Source organism: Rousettus aegyptiacus, unplaced genomic scaffold (genome assembly GCF_014176215.1).
Source record: "Rousettus aegyptiacus isolate mRouAeg1 unplaced genomic scaffold, mRouAeg1.p scaffold_m13_p_3, whole genome shotgun sequence".
In the NCBI taxonomy this organism is placed as follows: Eukaryota; Metazoa; Chordata; class Mammalia; order Chiroptera; family Pteropodidae; genus Rousettus; species Rousettus aegyptiacus.
Genome location: NW_023416306.1, coordinates 104,878,934 through 104,896,227, shown reverse-complemented (window position 1 = coordinate 104,896,227; position 17,294 = coordinate 104,878,934). Strand labels below are relative to the sequence as shown.

Below are 17,294 nucleotides of genomic sequence, written 5' to 3'. Positions count from 1 at the left end.
AGCAAGGGGCATCTGAGGGATCTGAGAACAGAAGAACCCCCAAACTGCCTAAAGGTCCTCACCAGAAAGCATCATGGGTCATTTGAGAACAGCAGCTGGAACAGAGAGAGACCTAATAAATATTTTCAACGCCTCTCACCCAAGCTGCTTAGTAAGCACACAATAGGTACTTATTTTGTCTTTGATAAATGAGAAAATGTCAAATGACATTTTCCTGGAGATTCCTTCCAATATTTGAGGGTGGGGAGCAGGAAAGGACAAATCCTTATTTTGAGTCATGTAGCTAAAATTCTTCATGCTTCCAAGGTTTACAAAATACTGGAATCAGGTTGGCAGGTGGGTAGGGAAGCTGAAGCAGTTATCTTCTTAAGCTTGTGAAAAAGAATCACCCCCTTCCACAAACTCACACGCATGCACACGCGCACACACACACACGCACACACACTCACACTCAATTTGGCCTGGGAAGAAGCAGTCCTGCTCAGAGGCAAGGAGTAGGTGATCCCAGCTATCTCGGTAGCTCTGATATCAATTGGCTCCAGACATACCAGAGTCTCTTTATTGAGGATCTTAGAGGTGGAGAGGAAGGAGTCGGGTCTCAGCCCAGGGTGGCTGAAGGAGGTCCAGCTCGTGTCAAATCCGTGTTCAGGAAGTAGGTGCACAGTTGCCCTTTGCCTTTGACCTTGATGACACCCCGGCTGTAGCAAGTGTAACCTAAGGACTGCAGGGCACGGGCTGTCTCCTCAGTCACCTGCAATGGAAGGAGGGTGAGGTATTAGGGGTGGCCCTATCCTTATCCCCTGCCCCGCTGCCTGCAATGTGGCTCCCTCACTTGGATCTTGCCCAGGACTCCTGTACTCTCCATGCGGCTGGCCACATTCACTGTGTTACCCCAGATGTCATATTGTGGCTTCTGGGCCCCTATTACTCCAGCCACCACAGGTCCGTGGTTCAATCCTGACAAGAGATATGGTAAAAAGAGGGGAGATTTGAGGAGGTAGCGGGGAAGAGAAAGTTCACGGAACTAGGGAGAAGAGCCTGGGGGCCCTTAGAGGAAAGGAGTGTGGAGCTGGAGGAGTGTGGCCTAGGGAAGAGGGGTGGGTGTGCCTCATAGCTTGAGGCCCAGCAGCTTCATGCTCCATACCTGGAAGAGCAGATGACAAAGGACTTGGGGAAGAAAAGCTTGGGAAGATGAGGAGGAGGTCCTAGACTGCCCCAGCAAGGGAAAGCCCTTACCCACACGCAGGCGGAAGTTGTTGAATGAGTGCTTGTTGATGACATCCAGCTTAGACCCAAGGGCCACCGCAAACTCCACCATGGTGCCAAGGTGGCTGCAGCTTCGCTCAGCATCCTGGCAATGGGTCAGCCACCATGATGGGTCAATGAGGGCACAGGAATAAGGCCCATTTATGGGCCCACCAATGAGAACCCAGGTGAGGGTTGGTAGGTAAGGAAGGAATGCTGTACCTGCTGTGCGTCCTGTCCAGAGGTGGCATTTAAGCCTGTAGCTGCCATGTAGGTGCTGCAAATCGTTTTGATCTTTTCCACCCCACTGAACTTGGGCTTAGAGAGCAGCTGCATAGAGAGAAGACTGTGTCCCCAGTCTATCTTTCTCTCTCCCTCCTCTCTCCCTGAAGCTCGGCCCCAGGCTTTTGGAGGCTAAAGGACCAGGCTGTGGGGTCAGGGATGGTGGCAGGAGGGAGAGTTAGTTGTAGACAAAGTTGTTGGAGAGGACAGAGCTGGGGAATCGGAGGAGGGGGAAGACTGAGAAATTAGGGTGGGCTTCATGGCCAGGAGAGCAAAGTGGAAGGAGGGGCTGGTGGGAAATTCTAGAATCCTCGACATAGGGTTGGGTGACCGTTGGAGTCGTCACCTCATCGAAATCAGCAATGATCTCATTGAGCAGCCGCAGACACTCTAGCCCCTCATGGTTGATGTTAGATTCAGAGTAAAACTCCTTAAAGTCTGGGACTGAGGCGAAGAGGACGCAGACACACTCGTAGGACTGGTGGTAGAGGTCCTGGGAGGGCAAAAAGCTGGGGTGAGGCTGTAGACCACCTTCTTTCCCCTCCCGTCCCTGTGTCCACAAGCCTACCCCACTGTATAAGAAGGATTGGGGAGGAGGCGGGATGGGAAGGACCAGGTTACCCAAGGGATGTGACTCAGGAGTCAAAGACAGGGTCTCACTGTGATTCCAGGAGAGACAGGTTTGGGATCAAGATCACCTCACAGCAACGTGAGGGGGGTCACTTCTAGAACTGGGATACATCGATGGGAAATATATTTATATCCTATTTATTGCTAAAAGGTTTTAAATCAGTTAAATTGGCTTACAAAGATAGTTACAATTTGCAAGATAAAATAAAGCAATAATAGGAAAAATGGGGCAAAGGAAAAATAAGGGTAAGATGGTAAAGATGGAATTAGATCTGAGATAGCTTCACAAAATGGATATTATGAAGTTCTTGTTAGTCCTCAGTTCTGGCTCTGAGCTTTTAGTAGCCAATGTGAAGTCAGAAACATGATCGGTTACAAGATTAGCAATATCTATAACAGAAGAAACCAGTAGTAGACCTACTCCTAATCTTCAGAGCAGAGAACAGTTGGTGGGGGCATAAGGGTGTGAAATAGCCGTTGGGCTGTTTCTTTCAATGCCCCTCAATACAGGTCAAGAACATTTCCATAGCAGAGAGTATGAGATGGTGGCAGTACAAATAAGATGGTGCAAATATGTGGGTGACCTTCTGATGGTCTGACTGTAGTAAGGTATTTGAGGATCTAAAAGAGCATCATCCAACAGAAGTTTCTGTGGTGGCAGAAATGTTTTATATATATGCTGTCCAATATGGTGACCACTAAGCACATGCAGCTGTTGAGCACATAAAATGTGATCAGTACAATTGAGGACCTGAATTTTCCATTTAATTAATTTAAATTTACATGGCCACACATTGCTAATGGCTACCATACTGGACAGTGCAGGCCCAGAGAAATGGGTGGACTGTGTCCTCCACACAACTCCCATAAACACTTAATGAAGCTTCTGAAAGGCATGGTGTGGTCATGAGTTGGAGTGGACACTCCCTCCAAGACCTCGAAATGCTGAAATTCTGTGCTCATCAAAGACAGAGCCTAAGATCTTATGAAAACAAGAGGCACCTGACAAGGGCGTACGCAGAGAGGTTTGAGCAACCTCGCAACCCACTAAGGGGGAGTCCAGAGAGGTTGGACCAAGGGCCAAGACTTCCATCTGAAATTAGTCCCTATGGTATCTGGGGCTCAGGCGTCAGGGGTTGGGAGTTACCTCATTGCGCCGGTTCTGGCCAATGAACTGGGGGGCCACGTGCGCTGGAAGCACGTTTTCCAAGAGCAGCCGAGTCAGGTTCTCCATCATCTCTGTCTCCTCCCTCTCCTGCCTCAGCTTCTTCTTCCACAGGAAGTCCAGGCGGCAATAATACTCATTCTGGGCATGGCCACCAGTGGGCCATGGGGAGACACAGTGCAGGGAAATACCCAGCACCTGAGTGTTCACCCCCCTAAACCACACCACCCTGCAGTTTAGAGATAAGGCTTAAAGTGCAACTACCTCTGGGGAAACTACCTTGAAACTAGATTCAAACTAGGGTGGTCAGAATTGACAGTAGATTTTTTTTTTTTTTTTAAGCATAGGCTTTCCTAGATTGGGGGTGGGAGGGAGGAGGGAGGCGAGAACTTGAGGACACTCTCCTTGGGGAGTGAAGGAGAAAGAGAATAGGAAATTTCACTTAGAAGCTTCCAATGGGTATGCCACTTGGGCTCAGCCCTGGAGACAGATTAAGGAAAGGGTGAGAGACACCAAGTTACAAATATGGGGACCCCCCACCTTACCCTTCATACTGAGGCCCTGGAAGGCTGAGCTGGATGACTTACCTGCCGAGCCAAGACAAGGAGTGTGAAGAAGAAGATGAAGAAGGAGATAGCTCCCATGAGTTTGGGCTCCTTGAGCACCCCTGGCCTGAAGAGGCCACAGATCAGGGTTGTCCCTTGCCCTGTCCCCTTCACGATGGCTTTCCCCTTCCCCCAGTGCCCATGGAGCCCTCAGCCTTCCTCCCGCTTTGCCTGTGGGAGGTTCAGGTCAGTGGGATGAGGACAGCTCTGCCCTGTCCCATCTCACCCTGTCCCAGAGGGCCCGGACACCTCTGTCCAATAACTGTGCGCACCTGGAGTCTAAGGGGCCGAGATAGAGGCGGGCAACGAGGCAATCCGACAGCCAGGCGTGCGAATGCAGGAAGAGGGAGCAGGAGGCCACCAGCCACAGCAGGAGCAGCAGCAGCTTCAGTTCAAAGCTCATGTGCAGAAAGAGGGAGCAGGAGAGGGAACCCAGCACACAGCAGTGCATGGAGTACTGCGGGGCCGGGGAGGGCTGGTCAGGAGGTGGAGCATGTCCTACAGGCAGGGGTGGGGAATGCCTGAGGGCTCCTGTCCTGCCCCACTCAGGTCCTTTCTGGGGGGCAGGAGGTGTCACACACACACACATACACACACACACACACACACACACACACACACCCCAAGTGTGGCTTATGTCCGTCCCAGTGCACAGGATGGAGTGTTTTTCAACTAAGGAGGTGGGGGAGGAGCTGAGGAAGGTTCTGGAAAAGGGAATTCAGGGCTGAGTGGACACTCACTGGGATGCTGATGAGAGGCAAGGACCCAGGGAGCTCCCAGGAGAGGTTGAAAGCCTCAGAGGACACATTGGGCGCCGGGAAAGGGCAGTTCGATGCTGCTGGTAAGAAGAACTGCAGAAGGAGATGAGGAGCTGAGGTGGGCAGGTAGCTCCTTGGGAACAATGGTGTGCTGGAGTTCAGCTGACCCAGGGATAAGTAAGGGCCAGACTCCTCCAAAGGAGTAGATTCTGGTATTTCTGGTTGGCAAGGGAGCTCACTGGTGGGGAGAGCAGGGCCTGGAGTAGTGGGAGTCATGAGCACTAGTCTGCTGTGGACCCACTTTGTGATCTCTTGCCAGTCATTGCCCCTTTCTGGGCCTGAGCTTCCCTTCTTGGCTGGGAGATGATTTATAAGGTGTCTTTCAGGGATAGGATTCTAGGAATGATTCTAAGTTTGAAATAATCAGCCAAACTCCACTACAAAATCACAGTGAGTAAACTAAGTAATGAAGATCTGCCTACATAGAAAGAAGATAGGAAGGATGTCCACCAAAGTATTAACAATGATTATACCCAGGTGGTAGGTTGTGGGTAACTATCATTTTTTTCATTACTTGTCTAACATCTCTAGCATCCCTGGCCTTAGTCTAACTGCCCTCCCAAATCCAGGGGTCCCTTTTCCGCCTTTGGTAGGTCAAACATGCCCTGATGGAGGTGCATAGGGCCCCCTCTGCCCTCACCAGGCTGGTAATGGCCATGGAAAAGACAAGGAGGATGGTGGCAGTGCCCAGGGCAACCCGCAGTCCGGGCCGTGTGGCCACCAGGCCAGACAGCGCGGGCAGCCAGTGCAGCATCTTGGGGCCTTTCAAGACACACCTCTGTGGAAGGAGAATGGGGGTCTTAGCCATGGGGTGGGGGCCAGGTCATGGTCAGAGCCCCAGCTTGCCACTTCCGCCCCACAGCCCACCTCACCGTCAGGTGCTCTGAGAAGCAGGCGAAGAGGAGGAGGAGGAAGAGGAGGAAGGTGATGCTATAGGTGATGGCCAGAGCTGGGGGCCTAAAGGGAGACAACAGTGAGAACTTCAAGAGCCGGAGCAGGCTCCCTGTGTGTGGGAGGGTGCTGTGCCTTCTGACTGGAAGACATGAAAGGAAGTGGTCCTGGGGGTTTGAACTGGCTGCCGATGGGGTCTGGGATGATAAAAAAAAAAAAACCATCGCATACCATGAAAAAGCTTGGGGGTCTGGGGTAGTTTGGGGCTGGGACAGGAACTAATAAGGGAGGGAGAATATTAAAAGGGGAAGGAGGCTCAAGAGAGTGGCTGAGGCTGCATCAGACTGGTCCCCAGACCTTTGGGCCAAGCCTCTTCCACTGGCTGAGTTTTGAAAACATCGTTGCCCCTCTTAGCAGTGGACTAGGAGTGAGGACCTGCTTTCTATGCTCATTTGCTATGAGATTTAAGCTTCTTGATGGGAACAAAACTTTCATGGGAATGTTGTCAGAATCGAGAGACAGGCATTTGAAAATGCTCGGGTCCACAAGATGTAGAAAATTCACAGGACATACAGTAGTAAAATGGGCCCTGTGATGATCACCGTACCCCAGAACATGTATTTTCATTTCCTCCATGGGTCAGTGTCGAAATCAAGGGGAAGTGGGTAAAGGAAGAAAGTGGGTGTTGGGGATCAGGAGGAACCAGATGGTCTGTTTTTAAGAATCAAGGCTTCCCTTGTCTGGGGCTCTCTCACCTGTTTGTCACCAGCATCTGGATGATGAAGTTGGAGAGAAAAACCAGGAAGGTGCAGGCTGCGTAGTATCTGAAGGCAGGGAGTGCGGAGAGTCGATACTGGAAGGGAGGGTTCGGGGTGGAGACAGGGGCACCCGTGCTGCTTATCACCTTGTGTCAATCCCAGGCAGTGAGTGGGTCCCCCAGCCTCACTGCCTCACCCTCCAGTTTAGTCTCAGGTAATCCCCACCCAGTTTTCCAAGGAGCTCAGTTTTCCCTCCCCTCACTACCCAGTATAGTTCAATCTATAGGGTGACTTTGCTTTTAGAGAGATACAATCCCCTCTGTCACCCACAGGACCACAAACTGAGCAGACCTGGGAAGGGGAGGTGGGGCCACCAGGACTGTCCCCTCCCCAGGGCTCAGGAACTAAGGTAAGGAAATCCTCTGATGCCTGCCACATCCTCTAAGCCTACCTCTTTCTCCATCTCCTTCTCTCGGAAGTACAATGTCAGTGGGTTGAAGTCCTTTGACTGCTTCCACTGTCTGGTTGGAAGGTGAGGGGGAGGCAGTAAGCCCAGGGGAGGAAAGATCAGGGCAGGAAAGAATGGTCAGGGGCATCTTTCCCCAGGCTGGAGCAGGTAAGGCCCTCCTTCCCCCCGGCCCCTAGGTCATCAGGGGAACACCACGTGTCCCCTACCACATGAGCCCAGGGCCTCTAGCTCTCCCAGCCCTCTTGTGTTCTCCATACTTCTGAGAGTTGAGCTGTTCGATGACCTGGAAGAACTTGGCATCCCCGGTGTCCAGTTCATCATCTAGTCCCCGGGGGGTACGGCTCCTGTACAGTGAGAGCCACGCCTGTCACCACCGAGACTCTCAAAAGCATCCGGTCAAAGCAAGAGCAGCCCCCACCTCCCTGAAAATGGAGGTAGGTCATCCAGACAGCCCCACTGTCAAAGTTGCTTGGGCCTCCTCACCGGTCCAGGCTCCACTGGGGGCTGAAGGAAGCCAGGGCTTTCTCCTGTCGGGAGAACACAAGAAGGGGAGGATGGGAAGATGGTGGGCATCTTTGGAACTTGTCTGCAGAGACCATTCCGTATCTACATGTGTCTTTGACCCTGAGCATTTGATCCAGCTGTTTTCCCTGCCTTTAATGACTTCTCTCTCTCCACCAAGTCCCACCTGTTCTAGAGGGATGGTTCAAACCATGTTAGCTCCTTAAAGGTTCCTCCTGACTCTTTAGACTGCCAGCGGCCTTATACCCTGATTTCCTTATAGTTTCCATCACTAATGAGGCAACTCTATCTTTTACAGGCTTCTGTGGCTGTTGGTTTCTTATATCTCATTTTCCTTAAGGACTGCACAAATTCCAAAGGCAAGGATTTTCCTATAGCCCTAGGATGCCAAAAAATCCTTGTTGGTGTGCATTGGAGTGACAACGCAGAACATTCTGACTCTCCTCAACACTTGAGTTATGGTTAGGCTGAACTGGATGGTGGTAGGGGAGGAAAAAAAAAATGGAGAAGAAAGGGGAAGAGAAATGGACTTGATAACAGTCATTCTCTTCTGCACCTAAAGGACTGTACGGTGAGTGTGTGCAGAGGTAAGAAAATGGGCAGTGAGTGAAGCAGGTTAGGACAAACAGCAAGGAAGAGGGTGCAGCTCTGAGGCCATGGCCCAGGGCAAGATGCGTGGTGACCTTCTTCCCTGCACCCCTAGGCTCACGTGAAGGAGGCAGGGTCACAGGGGCCCTCATCGTCCCCTGAAACCGAAACCTTGTGTATGTGAGAGGAGAAGGAGAGACAGAGACTGAGACAGAAATAGAGAGAGATTGAAAGGTATGTTCTAGGTATGAGCCCATCTATTCATCTATGTCTGCATCTAAGTTTTTTCAGACTCCCTACTTGCCCCGCCCCCAATGTGGCCCATGCCTGTAAGTTATTTGAAGGCAAGGAAAACATCTTATTCATTTCTGTCTTCTCAAGAACTAGCTTAGTGCCTGCCACAAAATAGGTGCTCAAAAACTGTAGCAGGACTGACTGGGTGAGTAGGATCCGCTAGCACAAACAAGGCCCCACGACCCCAAAGTTTCACATTGTTTACGAGTAAGCCAATTGACTCTCAGCATTTCTAATGTGACTGAAAACCTGGAACTTCAGGGGCTGAGAAGTGAAATTCTGGGCTGATGAGGTACTGTCTCAGGAGATACCCCAAGACAAAGGGCTCCTACTCCTCCACTGTGACCCTTCCCAGCCTGTACCTTAGTGTGGGGTTGGGGAAGTCTGGCATGGGTTCTGGCGTATAGTCTCACCATGGGGGTACACCCGATGTTGTCTCAGGTCCCTGGGCTCCTCCCTCTGTTTCGCCCTTACCCTGGAGGCCTCATCCTGCGACAGTCATCTGGGTCTTAGGTATTTCCTTCCTCTCCCTCCTGCCAGCTTTGCCCTTTCGACTTCTCCCCTACCCCATGTTGAGGCTTGAAATTAAGTACCCAATGCCTCCCACTTCTGCCAAGTGTCTCCATCCCCAGTGGTCACTGATCTTCGGCCTGCTTTCCTGCTGGATGGGAGAGGAGAAGTTGGAACATGGAAAAGGTACTCTGGAGTCATCCCATAAATCCAGCCAGGTCTACCCAGTAGAGAAGGTTCTGAGAAGATCTGCAGAAAAGTGGCTGGGAATGCCAATCAGAGTTTTGGAAGATCAGGTAAGATGGAAGAGAGCAAGCTAAAGAACCTAATTTCAGAGTAAGCCTTTAAGGACATAACCTGGGTCCCTTAGGGAGGATTCTGGTTACTTGTCATCAAGCACCAACCCCAAGAATCAGAGGTGGTCGGAGAGATCCAGGCTCTTCCACCTGAAGGTGCTATGCATAGGATCAGCCAGTAATCGGCCCTGCCCTAGCTTCCCCTAGACAAGGGGCAGGCCCACTCCCTTCCCTCCCTCCATCCTTTCCTCCTTCCCTCCTTCCCTCACCCCTGCCTGCTCAAGGTGACTTCTTTCCTCAAGGCCAAGTGCAAATTTCACTGTCACTTCATTTATCTGCGTACAAGTGCTGGAGAGTAGGGACAATAACCAATTGCCCCACCGTCCCAGTCCAAGTGGGGATTGAAGAAGAGAGCATGCAGTTGTAGGAAATGAGTTAAAAAGAGACATTTCCTGAGGGAAATGGGTGTGAACACTGGCTTCAGAGTCAGAAGGAAGTGGGGTGCCCGGGGAAGGGGCTTCCTGTGTGGAGGTCAGGGAACAACAAACATGATGTCTATGGGATCTCACAGTCTTCTCTGCGGTAAGCTCAGAGGGCATTCGTCTTTGCTCTTTTATCTGGAAATAAGGGCAGAGAAGTTCCTGAACCAGTGACCAGGGTGACTAGACAGTTCAGGACCTTGAGATGTCATCAGATGACTCACTGGTGGTGGGGGCAGGGAGGCTGGGAGCGGACAGTGGGACTGGGTTTATGTAAGTGCTGGGGCTCATGATGGAAGTGCACATACCGGCAGAGGGGTGGAGGTGGACACAGGGCTCTCTACGTGGCTCAGATGCGCAAAAGGCTTGGCTGCACCCCAGGACTCCAGATAGCGGGTCATCAGCAGTGATGGACGCATCTTGGGACCTTCGAGAGAGGATAGCAACCCTCCCGCAGTGCCCTTCTCATCCTCCTCCTCGGCCTGGGGCATATGAGGGCTGAAAGTCAAGATCACAAACACTTCCCCTTTCTTCCCACATCCCTAAGAGGCTTGTGTCTCCTCCCCCACCAAACGCACGCTAGGACCCAAAAACCCAATCTCTGGCATAGGAGAAGAGACCAGTCCTGTGGCTATGGGTGGTTAGGGTGGAGTCCAGGCTGGGCTTTTACCCGGGGATCGATGACCAGGTAGGTAGTCTCCCCTAGCTCTCGAAGGTATGGGTCCCGGTGTTCCATGGCTACATCCTCCACAGCGTAAGCTCCTGCCAGCAGGGCCAGAGTAGCCCCTGTGATATGCACTCGTCTGGAAGGAGGGAGCCGTGGGAGTCAGAAGGCAGGGCCTCTGACCTCTCATTTCTTTCAAGAGTTATTTTTGGAGGTCTGACTTCAAGCAAGGCCCTGTGCTACATGAGGTGTCTTCTCAGCTCCCCTCCCTGCACCCTAGAGTCTCCCAGAGCCCCACATGTGACCGTGCTCATTTAAAGAAACTATGAAAAGGGTGGCAGACTGGGGGAGGCCTGGTTGCCCTCTTGCTGCAGCGTCCTGGAGCCCTAGGTCTCACCCTGGCACGCCACCTGCCTCCATGTGGTTGGCCAGTGTGACATCATGGGACCACACATCATACTGCCACTTCTGCAGCCCGATGACTCCACAGAGCACGCTGCCCGAGTGCACGCCCACGCGCATGTTGATATCAACACCGGTGGCTGCCCGCAATTTTCTGAGAAAGGTACATGGGCGACAATCTGAATGCTGTCTTCAGTCCTTCCCTGGGCCACGCTCCTCCCTCTCTCCAGGGTGACTCCCACTACCCTGCCTGCTCCTCTCCCCAATCCACCCCTTGATACTCCTCCTGCCCGCCCACCTGAGCTGACCTGATGGCCCGGCACATGTCCAGCCCCATGCGCACACAGTTGATGGCGTGGTCTGGCAGCGAGAGCGGCAGCCCAGAGACACAGTAGTAACAGTCTCCCAGGATCTTGATCCGCATGCATTCATGCTCCTGGGAGTGTGTGTGTGCAAGGGGGGGGGGGGGACCTGGTTAGAGGCCAGAGGAAGCAGGAGGCAGTTGGGAAAAGGGGAGCAAATGTGGTGTTTTTGAAGAACTTCTCAGGTCAGGAGTGACTAGGTCAGATCTAGGGAGTCCCTAAACTTGATGTGGGGCTTGCTGTCTCTCATACAGGTGTCTTTCTCAGAAGGGTTTTCCAAATGTTGAGATATCTGTGGCTCTCCCCAACTTTGGCATGTGTAGGGTGGTCCCAGATTTGAGCATATGAAAGTAGCCTCAGGATCGAGGTTTTTTTGGGTGAGAGACCCAAGATTAAGTTGCTTGGGGGCATCCCTGGGGTCTGAGCAGGTGGCTGGGCCAGAGATTTCCCCTAGCAGGGCCTCCTAAACTTAGAATATCTGAAAATCCATCTAGATTTGGTTGCAGTGCCCAGAGACAGCTGTGCTGGGGTTCTGAGCATATTTGGGGTGTTGTGGTTGGGGTCTTTGTGGAGATGTTGAGAAATCTCTCCAGATTTGAGGTGTGTGGTGAATGGCTCCATATCTGGGGATGTTTGAGAGGGCTTCCTACTTCCAGTGGTGTATTTGTGAGCCCACATGGGCTCTAAAGTGGGACTGGAGTCTCATAAGGCAGGAATTGCCCTTGGAAGGGGTTTTCCAGAGTGGGGTGTTTGAAGCTGGAAGGGAGGACCCCTCTGACCTTGGCAATCTGGTCGAACTTGCCAAAGAGCTCGTTGAGCATGAGCACCAACTCCTTTGGGGAGCATTCACTTGCCAGCCGCGTGAAGCCCACGATGTCAGCATACAGCACGCTGGGCAGGGCAGACCGCATCAGTGGGGCCAGGGTCTCAGCCCACACTCCCTCCCTTCCAGCCACCCTTTCCTATCTATACCTGACTCCCTGGTGCCTCTTTACATAAAGGCTGTGGAAGTTGTTGGTGCTCTCTGGCCGTGACCCCTGTCCAGCCTGCAGCCTTGCCATGATCTCCGCCTTCATCTCTCGGGCCAAGTAGGCAGGAAGGATGGACAAGAGAAGGTGTTCCTGGGGGAGGTCACTGTGAGCACCAATCCTCCTGCACTCTAAAGCCAGGAGCATCAGCCTCCCAAACCCCTAAGGGCCCACACCCTTCCCCAGCCCCATTAGGTGTCCCTCAGGGCACTCCCTCAGGCCCTCCCCACCACATAGAGCTGGGCTTCAGCACCCCTTCCTGCACTGATCACCTTTAGGCAGCAGTGCCCAACCCCCGGGGCAACAGACCATAATGGACTTGTCCGTGACCTGTTAGAAACCTGACTGCAGAGCAGGAGGTGAGTGGCCAGTGAGCAAGTGAAGCTTTATTTGTATTTGCAGCCTCTCCCTGGTGCTAGCATCACTGCCTCAGCTCCACCTCAGATCAACAGAAAATAGATTCTCATAGGAGTGCGAACCCTATTGTGAACTGCCCATGGGAGGGATCTAGGTTGTATACTCCTCATGAGAAGCTAATGTCTGATGCTCTGAGGTGGAGCTGAGGCAGTGATGCTTAGAGCTGGGGAGTGGCTGTAAATACAGATTAACATTAGCAGGGAGGTTTGACTGCACATTGCCCATAATAAATCAATTGCTTATAGACTAATATCAAAATGCTATCAGTGAGTGGTAAAAGACAATTAAGCTGCATGTGGCAGCAGGCTTTATAGTGGCAAGTGAGTTGATGTACTTCAATTGTATGGTTGCATCTGGTGGCATCTGATTCTGCATTATAGTGAGTTGTATAATTATTTCATTACGTATTACAATGTAATAGTAATAGAAATAAAGTGTACAATAAATGTAATGCACTCGAATCATTCTGAAACCATCACACCCCGCCCCACCCCGGCCCAGTCTGTGGAAAAATTGTCTTCCACAAAACCAGTCCCTGGTGCCAAAAGGTTGAGAACCACTGCCTTTAAGGACTGAACTCCCAACACCAATGACGGAATTAGAGTCCTTCATTTGGTGTCAAAACGTTCTAAAATGCTTTTACAAGCTTCGGTTTGTTTGAGCCCCCAGCAACCTTCCAAGGTGGGCAGCAGCCACATTTGACGAAGGAGGAAACAGAAGGTCAGGTGACCCACCCAAAATCATTAAGCGTGGGAAGGGGCCCAATTGTGTGATCTAAGTAACCCCTCTCTCCCACCACAGGAGGACCTGATGCTTCTTCTCGGTGTCCAGCCTCCGGCGAGAGTGCAGGGAACTAAGCGCCTCTCGGAAGGTGGCGCGCAGCGCCCGCTCCATCAGCGCTTTGTGATACGCCCCGGCCACGTTCCCGCACAGGAAGAGCACCGCGTTTGCTGCCAGCTGTGGGTGAGGGTCAGTCTCAGAGCATTCTAGACCTGGGTGGGGGTGCCTGTGTATGTAGCTGGATTTGGTCTTCAGAAGGGCTGGGGAAGACACTGCCTTACAGATCCAAGTATTTTGAGACAATCGGTGCCATACTGTGGGATCCTTAGGAGGCACTTCTCTCCCCCATTCCTCCTGCTCCAGACTTGGCTCCTGCACCAGCATCGCCTCTTAGCTCTAGAAACCCTTGCACATAGGTCTCCTCCGCTTGGAATATCACTCCGCTCCCACTCCCTCCCGCAGCACAAAACCACCCAAGCTCCAAATTTTGCATTTTTTTTTTTTCTGTGAGGGTTCCATCGTCCATATCTGTCCCCAGCACCCGGGTCCCCCGTCGAACTTTCTTCCTTGTAGGTCCAGACCCCTTTCATGGTGCCCGCAGGCATGGTGCTGCACCGGTGTACCAACTCCAGGAGGGCACAGGGGGGATCTACCTGTATTTGCACCCTGCGTCCAGCTGTGGCGCCCTGCCATGGGGTCACGGTTCAGCAACCAGTTGGTGAATGCCCAGACAACCAAGCAGCGCCCAGGGGAGCCAGTCCCAGGTAGAGCCTGTGCCATGTGCGTGCTCACCTGAGGCAGCAGCGCCGGTCGTGAGTCTGGCTGAGGCCCAAGATACAGCCCGAGGACCAGCAGGTGTGAGAGCGATGAAGTGAGGCCCGCGGCGGCGGCGTCCCGCATGCCCAAGGGCAGCATGGCATACGTGGTGAAGATGACAAAGATGAAAAAGGACACCTGGGGCGGGGGGGAGGGGGGCGGGGAGAGTGTGGGAAGCTGCAGGTTGACACTGTTGTGCCGCTCGCTGCCGGTGTCCTGACTGCGAGTTCGAGGCCCGGGAGTCCTTCCCGCTCCGCCCCGCCCCCTCCCTGTCCTGCTGCACCTGCAGCGCCTCTCACCTGGTCCCAGGCGCTCACTACGCCTCCGGTGAACAGGAAGCCGTGGCCTAGCGCGAGTAACGCTACCCACACGAGGCCGGAGAGGGGACGAGTCCAGCGCTGCAGTCGCTGCTCGCGGGAAGCCAGGCCCAGCAGCAGCGAGAACCCTCCCAGCGCGCATAGCACTGTGGTCAGGAAGCCCCTGTCCGAAGCCAGCTCCTGTGGGGAAGGGCGTGGGGGGCAAGACTGGGCTGTGGAGTTTGCGGAGCTCGTCCAAGAAGAGGAAGAATGGACAGCACCTCAGGCCAGTCTCATAAAGTGTCTCAAACTTAAACACAAAAAGGAGGCAGGGCACCTCTGCTTGCCATTCATATTAGGATGAACTGTATGAAATTGCAAATAATGTTTTTAATCTACAGAGCCATCAATCTTAAATAGTTTAACCTAATATCTCACTTGCATGCTGTAGCAGATGCTGAGCGGTGGGTCATCTACCCAGAAGTCTGACTTTAACCCCATATTGGTCATTCGTGAATCTGTGACCTTCGTGAGCCTCAATTTTCTCATCTGTCAAATAGCAATCATAACACCAGCCTGGGGCCAGGAAGCAAATGAAAAATCCTCGCTCACAGAAGGCATTTAGGAATGAGTGCATCCAAATCTGGCCAATTCGCTTTAGTGATTCGCTGCCCCTGGAACATGGCAGAGTTTACGGGTGACAAAGCGGTGCTCTAGCAGCAGGGGGCGCCCGGAACTTTGCCTGGCAGCTGGGGCTGCGCTCTCGCTACACGCCTCAAAGTGCTGCCGGTGTCCCCGCCCTTTGTCCCAGCTCTTCCTGAACTTTGAGGTGAACCAGCAAGGACTGGTCGCGCCCAGTGATTTTCCCGCCTTGCCTCTGAAGAGTGAAAAGAAAACTTGGAGTGGGATGTTTCCAGAAACGAAATTGAAGACCCATTTTTTTTCCCTTAAAAGAAACTGAAAATGGATTTATTTGGGGACTAAACAGAGCAGGATGGGGGATGCCTTCTGGACTTCTGTGGGTTCAACTGCCCCACAGCCCCTAAGAGGGAAAGAAAACCAGGAAATGGATTCCCACAGGGCCCAGTGTAACTTCCCTTTGGAAAATTGGAATATCTGATGTTGGATTTATTCTAGAACTAGTAGATCACAGAAACTCATGAGATCTGTTAGTGTTCTGAGATATATTAGAAGCATCCAGGACTCAGTTATCTCCCTGTGTAACCCAGACACTGTGGCCCAGAGAGGGGGAGTGACTTGACCAGGGTCACTACAGTTCCTAGCAAGGTTTGGCACTTCTTTCCTGGGTCCCAGCAAAGAAAGCACATTGAAAAGAAGACCCTCACAAGACCCAGCACTGAAAATGCCCCCTAGGCGGTGACCCTCCCACCCCAGCCCTTGAGGCACCCGGCGTCAGAGGCCTTGCTCACCCTGCCGCTGGCCCAGGCGACAGCTAGCAATGCCAGGAGTGTGGAGAGCACGATCACCAGCAGCAGTAGCAGCAGTGGGTACTGCTGGCTCAAGCTGTAGTAGGTCTCATAGAAGAGGTCTTCGCTGGGCGGTGGCCGAGGACTGAAGAGGCGAGGCATGGTCTGCCCCTGGCTGCACCGCCGGGGGGGTGGGGGGTGGGAGATAGAAAGGGCCAGGGTCCGGGTTACCACTTGCAGCCCCAGCCAGCCCCAACTGTGCCTCTGTCACCTGGTTCAGGCCACTTCCACCTCGCCCCCAAACCTGTGGGCAATTTCATCTCCTTCCATACACTCCCTGTGGCCTCCCAGTTGGCAATGGGGGCACTGCCCAATCCTCTCCTCCTCCCTCAAACCGAGACTGCGGAGGTGCCCTAGCAAAAGCCTCATCACCAGGCGGACAGAATTTGGAGTTGAAACAGAAAGCATCCCAGGTTCTCCCTTTCCCCCAACTCACCGCCCGCGAGGCCGCTGCAACGGAGTGGGCTAGGCCCGGGGAGGGAGCCCCGAACGGCTGGTTGCAGAGTCACTGCTCGCCACTAAGCTAGTGGCTCTCAGAGTCTCTGACGACAAGCCCTTCCCTCCTGGCGCCGCGGCCCCCTCCCACTTCCCTGATGGAACAGCCCGGCCCTTTCCCGTGCCGGTGCGGAGCTGGACTCCCCAGGCCTCCTCCCCCACTCTCATTGTCTTTCCTAACACCACTGCTTTCTCTCTTCAGCACCCTCAAGGAAGGAGAATGCGGACCACTGGAGAGGTGCAAGGGCGTGGGGCGGGTCCCCCGGAGTGGCAAGTGTCAAAACAGGGGTGGAACGCTTGGATGTGGGGAGGCTGAGGGAGGGCTGGAGTGAAGGAAGGCTGGCTAGGCTGTAAGGAAGAACACGTGTCAGATGGAGCTAGGATCTAGGTGAGGAGGGGGACACTCTCATTCCTTTATCCTCCTGCCTGGACTGTGGCAGCTTTAGCCCAGGCTGAACAATCCAAGCTCCCTCAGTCTTTAGCTCCATGGGAGGGGGCAAGTCTGTGTGTAGCTTTGTGGAGCCATAGCTTTGCACTCCCAGACACAGTCTGAGAACCAAAGAGCTCCTGCCTCTGAAGCAAAAGTGCACGTGAGTGTGTGTGGTGGAGGGAGGTGATCGTATGCGGGCTGACCTCTGAGATACTGCTGGGTCTCTCACACAGGGCACAACATGGGCTGGGGTGTACAAATCTCTGTGGAAAGCCCCCTTGCCAAGACCCCACTAGTGAGTCTCTGTAGCCCAGAAGAAAAGCGGGACAGTGGGACCACAGCATCTATCCCTGGAGTTTGAGTTTAAGGTAGGGTCTTGCAGCGCCAGAGGAAGCGCTCTGCCCTAAGATTCCTTCCTGCCACCGGCTGGGCTCTGACCTTGTATGCCATGACATTGCCAGTCCCCAGCCCTCAGCATCCCACTTTCAGATTCAGTGAATCTGCAGTTCCTCCCCCTCCCTTGGTGTCAGCTCCCCAACTTCCCATTCAAGTCCCTTTCTGCCCT

At 53.1% G+C, this 17,294-nt stretch overlaps 1 protein-coding gene across 11 annotated transcripts; it reads right to left on the bottom strand.

The window, feature by feature from the left end:
* Window positions 1–545: 545 nt before the first annotated feature.
* ADCY4 (adenylate cyclase 4) lies at window positions 546–17,235 on the bottom strand. Of its 11 annotated transcripts, none has more exons than XM_036239036.1 (26): window positions 16,241–17,235; window positions 15,748–15,919; window positions 14,321–14,518; window positions 13,998–14,159; window positions 13,233–13,382; window positions 11,953–12,101; window positions 11,760–11,871; window positions 10,917–11,089; window positions 10,614–10,772; window positions 10,223–10,355; window positions 9,861–10,034; window positions 7,347–7,390; window positions 7,121–7,207; window positions 6,846–6,915; window positions 6,392–6,489; window positions 5,618–5,702; window positions 5,386–5,523; window positions 4,668–4,778; window positions 4,200–4,384; window positions 3,910–3,994; window positions 3,305–3,463; window positions 1,874–2,020; window positions 1,468–1,575; window positions 1,237–1,351; window positions 833–957; window positions 546–751 (listed from the first exon to the last, which is right to left on the bottom strand). In XM_036239036.1, the coding sequence occupies exons 2-26, from the start codon at window positions 15,904–15,906 to the stop codon at window positions 599–601; spliced, it is 3,279 nt and encodes a 1,092-aa protein (XP_036094929.1). In that variant the 5' UTR covers window positions 15,907–15,919; window positions 16,241–17,235; the 3' UTR covers window positions 546–598. The 11 variants fall into 11 exon arrangements, 10 of the variants coding, with proteins under 10 accessions (XP_036094929.1, XP_036094925.1, XP_036094928.1 ...); XM_036239032.1 differs by having other exon boundaries at window positions 5,618–5,833; window positions 6,392–6,460; XM_036239035.1 differs by having other exon boundaries at window positions 5,618–5,833; window positions 6,392–6,460; window positions 9,861–9,979; window positions 10,631–10,772.
* Between the last annotated feature and the right edge of the window lie 59 nt (window positions 17,236–17,294).

What these genes read in the sequence shown, in the direction of transcription:
- ADCY4 (XM_036239032.1), bottom strand. Translation starts at nt 15,906, where the DNA reads ATGCCTCGCCTCTTCAGTCCTCGGCCACCGCCCAGCGAAGACCTCTTC. An exon ending in ACCTGGTCATCGATCCCCGG is followed by an intron (nt 10,035 to 10,222) that starts GTAAAAGCCCAG and finishes CATATGCCCCAG; the next exon opens with GCCGAGGAGGAGGATGAGAA. An exon ending in TCCTTGTCTTGGCTCGGCAG is followed by an intron (nt 3,464 to 3,909) that starts GTAAGTCATCCA and finishes GGCCATGCCCAG; the next exon opens with AATGAGTATTATTGCCGCCT.